At 49.7% G+C, this 15966-nt stretch overlaps 1 protein-coding gene across 1 annotated transcript in view; it reads left to right on the top strand.

The window, feature by feature from the left end:
* The first annotated feature begins 1253 nt into the window (after positions 1–1253).
* Positions 1254–15966, top strand: part of Pxn (paxillin) — a 52267-nt gene continuing 37554 nt past the window's right edge. The window contains exon 1 of the mRNA XM_027414218.1: positions 1254–1421. Within this exon, the coding sequence (XP_027270019.1) occupies positions 1409–1421 (13 nt within the window). The 5' untranslated portion in view covers positions 1254–1408. The remainder of the gene's footprint in view (positions 1422–15966) is intronic.

Genomic DNA, 15966 nt, shown 5'->3' on the forward strand with positions numbered 1-15966 from the left:
TGTTTTAGAAAGTTTTTTTATTTTAATTTTGCAGGGCAGTGGTGGTGCAGCACTTGGGAAGCAGCGGCAGGTGGATCTTTGTGAGTTCCAGGCCAGCCTGGTCTACAGAGTGAGTTTTAGTACAGGCTCCAAAGCTACGCAGAGAAACCCTGTCTCAAAAAACGAGACAAAAAATTAATTTTGAGATAGGTCTCCATAAATTGCCTAGGTTGGTCCTGAATTCTCTCTGTAGTCCAGTCCGGCCTTGAACTTGTGATCCTGCCTCAGTCTCCTGACTATCTGAGACTACAGGGTTGAACTACCATGCCAGACTCTAGTTCAGCTTTTATCACCCAGTTTCTTTCTTTCTTTTTTAATTATTTATTTATTATGTATACAGTGTTCTGCCTACATGTATTCCTGCAGGTCAGAAGAGGGTACCAGATCTCATTATAGATGGTTGTGAGTCATCATGTGGTTGCTGGGAATTGAACTCAGGACTTCTGGAAGAGCAGCCAGTGCTCTTAACCTCTGAGCCATCTCTCCAGTCCTCAGCGCCCAGTTTCTAAATGCAGGGGAGCTCTCTGGGCAACTGTGCCAGGCTCTGGGGATGTCTTTTTGGTAGTTTTCACTTTATTATAATGTGGAGGTATCTATGCCCTGTGCAGAATTTTGTCAGTGTCTAGGAAGGGTTTAAGGGGCAAACAAGGTAAAATTAAAAGTTTCATAACCTCCAAGGTACTGGATCTGGAGCCAGAATTTGTCCCGGACACCTCTAATCTCAGCAGTTAGGAGACCAGGTCACAACGGTCACAAGTTCCTAGCTGGCTGGAGCTACAAAGAGACCCTGATTCAGAAAAACTGCCTCTGGGTCACTGCTCTGCTGTGACCCGCATTGCCATCACTGCAGAGGGCAACCCAAGGACCGTCCCAAGGCTCCATCCAGGCCTGCCGATTTAATCCCACTGGGAAGCGACCTACTGGGACTCAAATGGATGCTTGGGTGAACAAATCCGACTCTACCCGAGTGGCGCTGACAGGTGTGTACGTTGGTCTGAAAGTCGGCGTGACAAATATGACTTTGAGAGAGACAGACTGAACTCAGGGTGTCACGGCCCGGAGACGCCTCCAGCCCACTCCGCCGCAAGGGGGCGCCACCGACACGCCGGTCGGTCGCCCCCCGCGGGACTGGGCGTGCTCGGAGTCGGCGGCGGGGGCGTGGCCAGCGTGCGCGCGGGGGCGTGGCCAGCCTGCCGCGGGCGCGCGCGGCGGCGGCGGCGGCGGCGGCGGCGTGGCGGCGGCGCGCGCGGCAGCGGGTTCCATTCCGGGCCGGGGCTGGAGGCGGAAAAGTTGCGGGGCGGTGAGGAGCAGCTTCGGGACGGTCAGCGAGGGCGACAGCGAGCCGGGGAACGGCGTCTACGGACCCGCCATGGACGACCTCGGTGAGTGCGGGAGGCGGAGGGCGGAGCGGCCGGGGCCCGGCGGCCGCGAGCGAGCGCTGGGGTTTCCGATCCCACCCTGGCGCCCGGCTGGGCTGCGGTGCCTGCGGCCCGGGGCTGTGCGAGCCGCTCTCCGCTGCGTTGCCTGAGGTCCCCGAACCCCACACTGGGTTCGGGGACCCGCCCGGTCCGCCACGGGTGGAGGGACGGTGCCTCGCTCCCGGGCAGACCTCCTCCTCAGTTGCGGGACCCTCACTCCGCTTCCCCACCCCCACTTCCGAGCGGCTGCCTGCGGGACTCGATCTCGGAGGCCGTTCCCCCTCTCTGTGTCCCGCTTCGGATCCCTCCAGGCCACCTCCCACTTTGCAGACAGGCACCCCTCTCCTCGTGTCAGGGCCCCCTTTCGGGAGCCCACCCGTTTCCCATCACAAGCTACAGAAAAGCTTGTGAGGACCACACCCCCATTCGAATGACAAGTGTCCCACGCTAATGCATGGACAACCCCCCCCCCCCCCCCCCGCCGTCGCTTCAAGTCTAGTCACCCCGTTTTACAGGCTGTATTAGTGAACAGTATGGACCAGCCTTTCATTCACAGACCTGCCCTTTTCCTTCAAGTCTAAACTTAGAAAGGCAAGGTGTGTGTGTGGGGGTATGACTCCCGCCTCTCACCCACTATTCTCAGACCCTGGTGAAATGCCAGAGGAATGAGGAGGGGAATGGGCCGCAGGGTATGGCCATCTCTGAACGTGTCCTAGCTAGCAAGGTCCCCCACCCCCAGCATCAGGCCTGCTGGAAGCCACACAGGGAAGGAGGACAGGATGCCCAGAACAGAGTTTCACTGTCCTCATGTTATTGGAGCCTGGAGGCTGTTCTTTTCAGTCCACGCTTGGTCTGGTGTTTGTTAGGACAGAGGAAAGAAAGACTCTCCTGGAAGTTGGTTCTAAACCCATGGGGATTGATACAAGGGTTCCAGGAATGCCCTGAGCCCCCTGAATCCCAGAGTGAAGGATCCCTTGTCTTTTTCTCCTCCTAGGGCCCCTCAGTTGAGGTGGTGTGTAGGGGGTAAGTTCCCTTCTCTGTAGGAGCCTTGTCTTCTCTCTCTGGACTGTGGGTGGCTTGTGTGACCACTGGTGCCATCGGTGTTCCTGGCTCTGGGGAGTAGATAAGACTGAGGGGCCTCTCTCAAGCTCACAGGGCACCAGGTTAAGGTGGATTATTTGTAGACATTGAATTTCACTGCTTTCCTGCAGTTGCCTTGTGGAATCAGGGAGCCCCTGAATGAAACACCCTGGAGGTAGGGGTGGTGTTGGGTCCTGTTTGTTTCGCTGAGTAGGATCGCTGCCAAACATAGTTGTGCCTTTGGGTCAGGCTTGGCATCCGCATTCCCATCGAACTCAAGGTTGGCATAGCTTCCAGGCAGGTATTTTGAATTTTATATTTTTCCACATAAAAATACCTAAGCTGAAAGGAGGCTGGGGCGATGGACTTTTGATTAGGTCCCCGAAAGTCTCCAGGTTTCCCTGTAGGAACCCGGGAGCTGGAGCTGAGTCACAGAGTCTCACACACTGATGAGGGCTCTGTTGGTTCTGGACAGCCTCTGTGCTGTTTGAAGGACTGAGGAAGTCTTTGTAGAGTTTGCAGAGCCCGGAATTCCCATCTTCTGACGGTCTTCCATTTAGGGCCAGAACACTGGATTGTCTTTGAAAGGAAAGAGAGTGTCTGGCAGACGGGACTTGTCGGAATCCAAATGTGCTGTTTATGGAGTGCTTGCTTACCCATGCCTGGATTTGCCCCGTCCTCACAACAGCCATCCTGTACGATGGCCCCAAGGCCACTGCTGGCACCACTGCCTCTTTGTAACAAAGTGAGAGAACAGAGACCAACAGAGGCCGATTCTCTAACCCAAGGCTGCACAGCCAAGAAACACATCCAAGCCAGGTCCCTGTGCCACCTCCTGTGTACATTTCTTCTCAGAAAGGGGACAAGCAAGCCTTGGCAGGAGGGGGGGCAGTGGAGATGGCCTGCCACCTGTGACTTCTGCTGCCTTCCCTAGACTCTTCAGTTGTTTAATCCATGTTACCCGACTTCCTTAGTATGAGCTCTCAGGGGGCCAGTCACGCCTGGCTGACCAGAGTTTAGGGTGGGGGGAATGTGTGTGCAGGAGGGCAGAGGAATTTGCTTCTGAGCCCAGGCGGTCAGCTGTCTGGATGGCTGCTCAGCACACTGCCCGTCAGCTGTTTTCCTAGGTTAGGGTGGATGTGATGGCCAGCCCTTTTGTTTTTATTTGTCTCCCAAGAGAGATCTCAGCTGTGAAGTCCCAATCACTTAACATAGGGGATAGTTGAGGGTGGTCTCCCTGTAGCAAGGCCACAGGGTGCATAGCTTCCACGAAAACTTTGTTTTCTGGCTTAAGGGTAAAAATAAATAAATTGGAGCTCTCCTCCCCCTCCCCATAGTGGCCAGTGAGAGAATCGCCATGTGCTGTTTAATAAGTTACAAATTTATAGCTCTTTGGGCAGAAAAACATAAACACAGTGTGTCCTGCCCTTCCCTGTGTGTTCTCTACTCCTTGTCGGGTGGCTGCTTGGTGGTGGCTTTTCTCATTAGAGCTTAGATGCTGGTTTGGCTGGGAGCTCCTTGTGTTCAAGTTCTGGCCGGAGTTTCCTGGACAGAGTTCTCACAACACAGATGCACTGATTCTGCGTTCTGCCCTGGCTCTTTTCTGGCTCCATGCTAACATTCGTAATGTATTTGGGGAGGCCATGACCACGGGGAGGCCATGACCACAGCGAGACCTGGTGATGATCCCTGGAGCTCCATGGGAGACAGGCACTGTGCTCAGCACTTTTTTCTCTATCTTTTTTTTTTTTTTTTTTTTTTTACAACTGTAGAGAGGGAGGTGTTTTTATCTCTGCCTCACAGATGGAGAAACCTGAGCTGGGGAAGTTCTGTGGCAGAGCTGGGGTTTGAACCTAGACAGATCAAGTTCTGGACCTCGTTGTCTTAATTACAAAGCCATAGGAGCTGGTACTAATCAGGGGGTGAACCCAAAGGCCTGCTGAGTAACTGATAGCTACCTTTAAAGCTCCTGCTTTGCTGGCCAGGGAGGTCCCCAGGAAATGACTTGATAGCATTGCCTTCTCATCCACTAATGTGGGACACAGCCAGCTGTTGGCAGTGTCCAGTCTCTGGAATCTGGTCATGTCTCCTTTCAACTTCTCAGCAGTCTTGACCCTTTAGAAAACAGTGCTTCATTGTGTTTGGGGGTGATACTAGGGAGGGTAAGGGAGTTGCCTGGGGGTATTCCAGGCTACAGAGCCACCCAGTTTCCATGGACAGTCTGGCCTTAGGGATTGCCTGTATGTGGTAGCTCTGTGTGTTAGGTCTGCACCAGGTCACCCCATTGCTGGGCTGTGGCAGAGGCAGCATCTAACCATGAAGCAGTGGTACCCTCCTGGTGGATGTTTTGCAAGGTGCATGCAAGTAAGAAGTTTGGCTTGGATTCAAACCCTGGGTGGTGTTAAGTTCTTAGGCAGGTGCCTTTTTTTTTTTTTTTTTTTTTGGTTTTTCGAGACAGGGTTTCTCTGTGTAGCTTTGGAGCTGTCCTGGCACTCGTTCTGGAGACCAGGCTGGCCTCGAACTCACAGAGATCTGCCTGCCTCTGCCTCCCGAGTGCTGGGATTAAAGGCGTGCTCCACCACTGCCAAAACCCACAAGTATAACTCTTCTCTGTGACGTTTCGAAACTTTTTTTTTTTAAAAACCACATGTAGAACTGGAGAGATGGCTCAGACGTTAAACGCTTGGCTCACAATGGAAACCACGCATAGAGAACTCTTGTACATTTCTTTTGTACTTACGTTCAGGCACTACTGGGCATCTGGCATCTATTGTTTGGTCATAGGAAGTAAGTTCTCTTGTTACTCTCAGTTTCACCAATCCCCACTTCCAAAGGAGAGAACTGAAAAATGGAACAAGCCCACTTGTCTGAGTTCTGCAATTAGTGAGTGCCAAGCAGGATTAGGGGTCGAATCCTGTTTCACTGACTGTAGAGTAGAAATTATTGTTAGCATTTTATTTATTGGTTTGTTTATGAGACAGGCTCTCTCTACATAGCCCTGGCTGGACTGGAACTCCCAAAGTTCCATGTATCTCTGCTTCCCAGAGATGAAAGGCGTGTGCTACCACATCTGGCTGCCCAGTTTTTCCTTAGCCCAGACAGGTTTTGAATAAGTAAATCTCCTGCCTCGGTTCCTGGAGAAACTGGGATTATAGGCCTGTGTCCTGAGACCTGGCTCCACAAATCTTTTCTGTTTGTCCCTCCCTTCATCATCTGTTAAGCCCCACTTCCCCTTTCTTGGGGACTGTGGGTCCTCTGGGGGAGCTGAAAGGCCTTGGTGGCTATGTCTGCTGATGGACAGAGGCCTCCATTCTGCTCTCACCAGCCACCTGTCCAGTCACTTGTCCCCTTGACACAGAGCTGTGGGCTTAGAGTACAGCTGCCAGAAGTGGATGTCTCTTCCAGGTCTCAGCAGCTTTCTTTGTGCCGTCGGCCTATGCTGCTGCCATACATGGGTGCATTCTTAGTCTTAAGGTATATATATATATGCACTGCTGTCATTTGAACAATATGGTTTCTAGTGGAGAGGCTGTTAAAAATGTCAAGGTAGGCTTCCTGTGGTGGCACACGCCTCTAGCCATAGCATTCAGGAGGCAGAGGCAGGCAGATCTTGGCTTGGTTTACATAGTTCCAGCCAGCTGGGGCTACATGGTAAGACCCAGCCTCAAAAAGAAAATAAAAATGTTAAGGAAGAGAAACAGAGGGTGTCCTGTGGGAATAGGAAAAAGGGCGGGGTGAGGAAGAAGAGAAATAAAAGCTGAGAAATGTTAGTTAAAGCAGTTCATTAAAAGGAAAGGTCAGGGTTCACCTCACCAAGCACAAGCTTCCATCCACTCGCCTCTTATCAGGTCTCAGTATACATCCATATCCTGATTCCAGCTGACTGCCTAACCAGTGGGCTTAGGACTGGCCTCCCTACGGAGGCTTTGGACACTGGGCCAGTAGCAGGCAGATGTGCCATTAGGAAGGCCTACCACAGCCTTGAAGATGGCCCTAAATGCTTATTTCTGGTGTGATTGTGGTATTGTGGTTTATGGGAGAAGATCATCTTTCTTAGGGACATGGGAAAGTAGGAGTGAAGTGTCATGAAGCCTGCAACATTTATTTTTGAGACAGGGTCTTACTACGTAGTCCTGACTGGCCTGGAACTTACTATATAGACTGGGCTGGACTTGGAACTCAAAAAGATCCACCTGCCTCTGCCTCCCAAGTGCTGGGATTAAAGGTATGCACCACCATACCTGGCTCTGCAAGTTAATTTTAAGTGATACAGAAAAAAACCCAAACCAACCAAACAAACAAAAAAACAACCAACAACAACAAAACCCAAAAATCAAAACCCAAACCCAAAAGTCACATATATGTGTTGGTGTCTGTAGAAGAGTGACTGGACCATCACTTCCCTGCCATGAGATATTAAAGTCTTGTACACTCATTTCCCTGTATACAAAACTTTATTGCTTTTTCTAAAAAAAAGGTTTGTTTGCTTTTTTTGCATTTATTTATGTATATGTGCTCACACCTATATCTGTGTATCATGTCCATCCTAGAACTGGAGTTATGGATTGTTGTGAGTCAACTGTGGGTCCTGGGAATTTAACCTGGGTCTTCTGCAGGAGCAACCAGTACACTTAACAAATGACTCATTCCTTCAGCCCCCCAATTTTTTTTTAAGACAGTTTTTTAGTCTAGATTGGCTTCAGACTTGCTATGTCATGAGTGAGACAATGACCTTGAACTCCTGGTTCTCTGGCCTTTCCCCTCAGGAACTGGGATCGAAAGAGTACTCCAGCCAGTTTATGCAGTGAGGGAGATCAGGCCTAGAACTTTGTCCAGTTAGGCAAGCATTCTGCCAACTGAGCTACGCCCCCAAGCCCTTCCTGTAAACTTTAAAATTGAAACCATCCCAGGCTGGGGAGATGGCTCAGTGGGTAAGGTGTTTACTTCGTTAGATTCGTTAGATTCGAAACCACCCACATGACAAAAAGACCGTGGTGGTAAATGTGGGGTGCAGACACAGGCTTATCCATTGATTGAGCTCCGGATTTAGTGAAGAGACCCTGTTTCAAAAAATAAGATGGTGGATCTCTGGTAGTTCATGGCCAGCCTGGTCTACAGAGTGAATTCCAAGACAGCCAGGACTACAGACAGAGAAACCCTGTTTCAAAAACACAAAACCAACCAAACAAACAAAAACCCCCAAACAACAACAAAAAATGATAGGGGCTGGCTAGATGGCTCAGTGGGTGGAGGTGCTTGCTGCCAAGCCCTACAGCTGGAATTCAATCTCAGGCCCCACACAGTGTGAGGAGAGAACAAACTCGCACAAATTATCTTCTGAACTCTATACATGTGCTCTGGCATGTGTCTGTACCTCTCCTCCATAAATTAATGTTCAATTAAAAAGGGGGGGGGGAGTAGTATAAGACACTACCTGTCCAAACTCTGGTCTCCACATGGATTCAGACCCTTACACATATGAACATGTATGTGCATACATGACCCTCTTACCCCCCAATTTACTTAAAATACCTGGTACGATGTTAAGTGCTTGTTATTTCAGCTCTACTGCATTGTTAGACAGGAAAGGACTGGAAAGGAATCTCTGCTTATAGTTGAGCATGGTACAGAGTTTTTTGTATTTCCCGTCCTCTACTGTTGAGTCTGAAGGTGTGGAACCTGTGGGTATGGAGGGCCTGTTGTATATGGATTTACACATGTATGTACGTGGATACATGTGTCCACAGAAAGCATGTGCCATACATTTGCACGGGATGGCAGAGTCTCAAGTGGAAGGTACATTTTCCATTGTGTGTTTTTCAGTTTCTCTGAATGTTTGGACACTGTTAAGATAATAGGTATTGAGCCAGGTGGGGGTGGTGGCAGTGGCGGCGTACACCTTTAATCCCAGCACTTGGTAGGTAGAGGCAGGTGAATCTCATTGGGTTTGAGGCTAGCCTGGTCTACAAAAGGAGTTCCAGGACAGGCTCCAAAACTACACAGGGAAACCCCCGTCTCGAAAATCAAAAAGAAGATAATAGGTTTGGAAAAAGTTCAAGCCCTTCTTTTCTATGGTGGGCTCTGAGCTGTAGAGCCAGGGTGCTGCTGGCTTGTGTTGGCTTGGGACTGCCGGTGTTGGGAAGACAAGCTGATAGGAGGTGTGCTCTCAGCTGGGGAGGTAGGTCACAGTTGGGCAGGAAAAAAAGATCAGAGAGACAGCTCAATTCTGTAGGTGAAGTGTTAGCTCTGGTCATTTTGGCTAATGTGACATTAATTAGACAGGGTCAGGACAAGAGAGATGGTTGGAATTAAGGGGTTGTTTGGGCCAGTGGTTTCAGAGCAGGAGTGGATGTCTTCAGGCAGTTTGAATCCAGGGAGTTGGGGTGGGTGTGGGTGGGTGCGAGTTTGCCTCACATGCATAAACTCCTTTCCAAGACCAACATCTTTAGCCTGTGGGCATAGGGCCATGAGCTCTTAACTTGCAGTGCAGATCTGGCCCTTCTGGTTCTCCAGTCTTTCCAGCTCTCTCCTGGAATCTCCATTCCCTTGACTCCCTCTTTCTTATTGAGCAGTGTGCTGAGTCAAAGCTGGGCCACTTGAGCCTCAGCTTTTTGGTGGTGGTAGGGAATTGACTATAGTCTGGCACTAGTGGCCCCTGGGCTCAGGCAGAGAGCTGAGGGCCCATGGGCTTAGCAGAAACATTCTGAGCAGTCAACAGGCCCTCAGGAAGTCGGTGCTTTGAGCCAGGAAGTGGGTCTTGGAGCTTCAGGTTTGTCCATCAGCATGGCTGTTTGGGAGGGGATCACGGAGGCCTCCTAACGAGGTCTGGAAGTGGTGTGTCAGGGCCTCATGCTGCGGGCCTGAGAAGTAGCCTGATGTGTGTTTCATGGGGGAGGGGACTGGGTCTGGAGGAAGCTTTATGTAATTCTTGGCTGGAGCTCAGGTAATTGTTTTAATGAAATGGAATGCAGCTTATTCAGAACTGGCTTGGCAGAAACAACCATGTTCTGGTCCGTTTTCTTGTTGAGGAGCTCGGGGTATATATTTCCAGCTGAACAAGGTGGACAGACAGACAGACAGAAGCCACTGGGGTGCTCCTTCCTCATGTGGATAATCAGGGAGCTCTTTCATTCAGGCTGCCCCATTCTCACCCGCATGCTAGTATGTCTCCTGTGTTGTTGGGGGTCCAGCCTGCTGTCTTGGTCTATTCTTTTCCAAGCATGCCCCTGCCACTGAGCCACCCTACCCCAGTGCTGGTGTGTCTTTCTAAATGGGCCTTGGAGCTTGTGACCTAGCAACAGGAACTCTGCTGGAAGCAGTCTGTGAAGACTGTGCCCCGTGCAGAACTAGAGATGCTGAGCATACAGCAGACAGGCCCTTGGAACAGTGTCTTTACTCATTGGAACAGTGTCTTTACTCATGGTTTACTTCATCCTCACAGCCAGCCCCAACTGCCCGTGTGTGTGTGTGTGTGTGTGTGTGTGTGTGTGTGTGTGTGTGTGTGTGTGTGTGTGTGTGTGTGTGTGTGCCTGCTTGTCTACATGTACACCCTGTGTAATGAGGTGCCTACACAAGCCAGAAGAGGAGTTCAGATCCCTTGGAACTGGAGTATATATCTCCTGCCACCCAGTGTAAGTACTGGGAATTGAACCTGTGTCCTTTAGAAGAGCAGTTAGTGCCTTTAACTGCTGAACCTCTTACTGGCCCCTTCTCAGTAAAATACCTGTAAGTTAAAAATTACATTTATGAGGGGAGTGAGAGGGAGCTGGGATTGACATGTGAAGCAAAACAAGCTTGTTACTAATTTGATGATGATGATGATGATGATGATGATGATGATGATGTGATGATGAAGAGGAAGAAGAAGAAGAAGAAGAAGAAGAAGAAGAAGAAGAAGAAGAAGAAGAAGAAGAAAGAATGGCACACACACACAAAATTACATTTATGCTGGATGGTGGTGATGCACACCTTTAGTCCCGGCACTTGGGAGGCAGAGGCAGGTGGATCTCTGAGTTCAAGGCCAGCTTGGTCTACAGAGCTGGTTTCAGAACAGGCTCTCAAACTCCGCAGAGAAGCCCTGTCTCGAAAAACCAAACCAAAAAATAAAAAAACAAAAAACAAAAAAAAAAACCAAAAACATTTATTTATTGTGCATGAGCATATGAATATGTGGGGTCAGAGGATACCTTGCCTGAATATTCCCTTTTCTTCTACCATGTGGGTCCTGGGGATTGAACTCAGGTTGTCAGGCTTGGTGACAAACACCTTACCCACTTGCATCAGTTTGGTCTGCTTTGGACTATTGTGGCCTCATGGTCCTAATCTATTGCTATTCATCTTGGCTCTCTGTTCCTCTTTGTTAGCTTTTGACCTAGCCTGGGACATCTCTCACACTTGCTGACATGCTTCCTACCCTAGTGAGTGTGTTTTCTTGTCCTCTTCTTCCCCGCACTCCCCCGCTTTCCTCATAGGTGTTCTGAGTGGGAGCGCCTTCCCGTTTTCCCTGAAGCTTTCTCTGGGCTTGCTATTTTTCTCCTGTTTATTTACTTCCATGACCTCTTTTAGAACTTTTGTGCTGGCTACTCCCAAATTTCTATCCCACCCCTGACGTGGATGCTATTGTCCAGATTCTTCCGGTTTGCAAGCCAGCAAAGACCCAGCTCATTTCCTTCTTTCTCTCTCACTTGGAGGCCTCAGCTATTGTCTGAGCTCCGTGTATGCCCCTCCCCTTTTCTTGGCCTAAGTTTAGAAAATGGACATAACTTTTGAGGTAGGAGACAGTTATCCTGACTTACAGATGAGGAAGTGAGACTGAAGCTCACACTCATAGGGGTTAGGGGAAGGGGGACACACCCAGTGCCCATGTGCTGCAGACCACGGTCTTCTGGTACTCACCCCCCACCCTCTTGTCCCCACCTCCAGGCATGAGGGCGTGGGGTGAGACAGATTCATGTAGCTCAGGCTGGCTTCAGACTTGCTCTGTAGCCAAGAATGACCTTGAATTTATACATTCCCTACCTCTGCCTTCCCTTCTGGGATTACTGGCATGTGCTACCATGGCTGGTTCTTGTTGATTTTTCAGACTGGACACCCAAAGGCAGGAAGTCACAGGTCACTCAGATTTTACCTATAAATCTGTGTTATTTGGCCTTCCTGATATTCAAAATATTTCAGGTTAGTTGCCAGTACTTAAAACACCAAGAGATTATACCTCAAAACATTACTTCATTTCTTTTGAAAACTCAGATTTGATTACCATGGTGTTATTATATCACTACAAATTACACTGTACCCACATTCTCTCTCGAACAGTTTAGATAACCCCACAGTCTCTGCCCTGAGAGTTGATCATCTCTGCTCCTGCATTGAGTTTTGTGTTCCTCCACATTCCTACCTGGCCCCTGCTTTCAGTTATCTGTAGCCTTTTTTTTATAACCAGCACATGGTTACCGAATCTAGGGTTTTTTTTTTTTTTTAAATTTTATTTGTTTATTATGTATACAACATTCTGCTTCCATGTATATCTGCACACCAGAAGAGGGCACAAGATCTCATAACGGATGGTTGTGAGCCACCATGTGGTTGCTGGGAATTGAACTCAGGACCTCTGGAAGAGCAGCCAGTGATCTTAACCTCTGAGCCATCTTTCCAGTGTCCTAGGGGTTCCTGTTTGTTTTAATCTGTGCACCTGTGCATGGCGTGTGTGTGGCACACGTGCCACAGCATAATTGTGGTGGTCAGAGGACAATATTGTGGAGTTGGTTCTCTGCTTCCACTTGTATGTGAATTTCTGGGGTGTGCCCTGACGTCTGTTTAAGCTACAGAAAAATGGCCTCTTTACTCATCTGCCTCCCCGAACCTCTGCCTCTATTAATGTAGTGAGCCACCTTTTTATTTTTTCTTCAGAGACAGAGTTTCTCTGTGTAACCCTAGCTGTACTGGACCTCACTCCATAGACGAGGATGGCCTGGAGCTCACAGAGATCCACCTGCCTCAGCCTCCAGAAGGCTAGGATTAAAGGCATGCACCACCACCGCCCAGGGAGATGTATTTTTTCCCCCAATTAAAACTAGCTAACCTTCTGACCCTTCCACTTAAATATAGCTTGGCAGATCGGCATAAACCAGGCTTCTTAACAAAGTTTTAATAGAAAGGGCAATGGACTTCTTTTTGTCTTCCTACTGTAGGCTCCTTGAGGACAGGGCACTCATTAGCTGTCAAGTGTGTCAGCTCTCAGTTCTGTTCTGTGCTCGCCACTGTTGCTCTGTAGATATTCAGTGGTAGTTGATGATAAATTGGCATCAACTGCAGATACCCATTGCAAATGTAGGCCTCCAGCAAACCACTTCCTCCTCTGGAGGAATTCAGTGAGCTTCTCTAGGTTTGGGCTGTGGAAGCTGCTTGTTGTCACAGATGGAATCTGGACTCCCAGCCTTACCTGGGTCTGCACTGCTGCTACTGTTAACTTCAACAGGGTCAGTGTACACCCCTCACATCCAGAAATGAGTAACTTTTCCTGAAACAGTGTTTTATTCTCCGTTGATACATTTCTCTCTCTCTCCCTCCCTCCCTCCCTCCCTACCTCTCTCTCTCCCTCCCTCCCTCCCTCTTTTGAGATAAGGTTTTTCTGTGTTTCCTGGCTGTCCTGGAACTTGATTTGTAGACCAAGCTGGCCTTGAACGCACAGAGATCTATCTGCCTGTCTCTGGCTCCTGAGTGCTGGGATTAAAGGCATATGACACCACAGTCCAGCCTCACGTTTTTATTTCTTGAGACAGAGTCTTGCTTTGTAGCTGTGGCTGGCCTCAAGCTCTGAGCAGTCCACCTGCTTCAGCCTCCTGAATCCTGCTGTTAGAGGGGTACTCCCGTACCTGGTTTAATGGCAATGGCAATGACTAACACTGACTCTTGGAATCATGTGGACTCTAGGGTTTGACTCTGTGTTGCCCTCAGTGTTTAAACTTCCACCACACATCTGTGACCTTGGCAGTGGGAGTCAGTGTATTTGCCTGCTAGGCTCCCTGGGGAATATGGGGAATATGATTCTGGTGGTTCCCTGGGAGAACATAACTTGCCCACATCTTGGCACCATGTAGAAGTAATAGTCTTACTTCAGCGCCGGTAGCATAAGGTTGTGTTTTGTGGCATTGGGCAGGAGGTTGTTCCTAGCTTGACTTGCACCGACCACTCACTGACACTGATATCCGAGAGCTCCACATTGATCTCTTCTGAGATCTACTCCCAGTCAGCCCTGGCCTGTCAAGGATGCAATGTGACATCCATGAAGCCTCCGGAGAACGCCGCCACTCAGGCTTCTTTATCAGTAGGGAAAGGGAGAATTAAGCTGGGTGTAATGGCATATTCTCATGTTCGTAGTATTTGGGTAGCTGAGGTAGAAGCATTGCCATGAGTTTTAGGCCAGCCTGGAATACAGAATGAGATCTTGTCTCAAAACAACACAACAAAAACAGGATCTGGAGAAACAGCTCAGCAGTTTAGAGCACTTGTTGCTCACCCAGAGGTCTGGGGTTCGGTTCCCAGAATCCACATGGTGCCTTATAAACATCCATAACTCCAGTTTCAGGACACCCAGTGTCCTCTTCTAGCCTCCAGGAATGCATGTATTGCATAGACATACATACACGCAGAATACTTACACAAATAAACTAAAGAGAGGGAGGGAAAGGGAGAGCTGTGTTGTCTTCTTGGATGGCTAGGTGTATAACCCTTCCATGGAAGTTGGCTCAATGGCTGTCCTCTCCCCAGGGCACTTGATCTTATTGGGGCTGCCCTGGGTTTTGTTCAGGTACGGAGTGGCTCAGCATCCTGAGCAGGCTTTTCCTGTCGGTTTCTAGAATTCCTCTTCCTCGGGTGGAAATGGGAGTGTCCAGTGGCCCACACTCAGTTTCCTGTGGGCTCCTGGCTCCCAGGCTGGTAGGGTGGTCAGGCCTTCTCATGGAAGATGAGCTCCGGGGCAGCAGGTTTGGTTCGGCCTCCTTGGGGCTGGTGTGAAGGAGCTGCTGTGGTGCCTGGACTTCTTCACTCCTTCCTTGGCTGTGGCCTGAGCTCTGTTGTTACATGCTGCCTTCTTGGAAAGTTCTCTGCCCCCAGGAGTGGATGTGTGGTCCCTTCACCGTCCTGAACGTCAGCCTTGCTACATGTTTGGGCTGAGGCAGCTGCTAGACAGCTGGTGGCCTCTCTTTCTTTGCCTTACTACCTCAGATGGCCTCTGCTGCCATGTCCTGAGCTGTCCAAGAATTCCTGCCCCTTCCTTCCTTTCAGGAGAAGTTAGCTTGTGAAGTTGGTCTGCTGAAGGGGCCAAGCAGGAACAAGCCAGTGTCACCTGGAGGTGGTTGTCATAGCTTCCTGTGGTCACTTGTGGTCATCTGTTTCCACACATCCTGTTTATGCCTCTAGAGCAGAGTAGTTGTCCATTTCAGCTGTTTTCTGCCTCACCCTTAGGCAGAGTGCAGCCAGGGTATCAAGGTTCATCCACTCGCAAAAGCACTCAGTTTGCTGTCTCTGGCTACAGTGGATGTGGCTGGTGGTAGATTGTTTGAGTGTATCCTCTCCTGGCTCTACGGTCTCCTCTCCCTGCTTTGACTGCCTGGGACATTTCCCCCCAAATGTTCTGTCAGGTGAATATTGATGGGCCCCACCCTACTTCCAGAACTGGGTGTCTCAGAGAGTCTCCAGCCAGAGCTGCTTAACTTGTGCGTGCGTGCGTGCGTGCGTTGAGTGCGCGCGCGCACGTGTGTGTGTGTGTGTGTGTGTGTGTGTGTGTGTGTGTGTGTGTGTGTGTGTGTGTGTGTGTGTGTGGGCTTTGGAAGGGGTTTTGTTGGGGTGGTCCTTCTGTTCTTTGTGTATCCCAGGAGGGCCTTCAATTTAGGATGACTTTGAACGTCTGATCCTTCCACCTCCACTCCCAGGCTCAGTTTGTGCAGTGCTTGGGGTGAAACCCAGGGTTTCATACATGCTAGGCAAGCCTTCACCGTCTGAGCTGCGTCCCCAGCCATGTAGCTTTTGAAGTGTTTGGGAATAAAAATGTAAAGGCATTTGAAAATCAGTTATCAAGTTGAGCCCCATACTGCCTGAGCACAAGAGGCCCGGGGTTCTTCCCCTCCCTTCATCTGTGGTGGGTGGTTGGAGCCCTAGTTTTCCTTCTAGAACTCCACATATGCCACGGTGCCCCCACAAGTTTTCTGTTTCATGCCACTTTGTTGGTGATGCTGTTATTTATTTTAATTTCTGTTGAAGAAGATTCATGCTTACTGTAAAGGCAAAGTGTGGAAGTGCAAGTGTCTGTGTTTATGCTCACTAGCATTCAAGCCAGGTGGTGGTGGCACATGCCTTTGATCCCAGCACTCGGGAGGCAGAGGCAAGCAGCTTTGAGTTCGAGACCAGCCTGGTCTACAAAGTAAGTTCCAGG

This window comes from Cricetulus griseus, chromosome 4 (assembly GCF_003668045.3).
Source record: "Cricetulus griseus strain 17A/GY chromosome 4, alternate assembly CriGri-PICRH-1.0, whole genome shotgun sequence".
Taxonomy (NCBI): domain Eukaryota; kingdom Metazoa; phylum Chordata; class Mammalia; order Rodentia; family Cricetidae; genus Cricetulus; species Cricetulus griseus.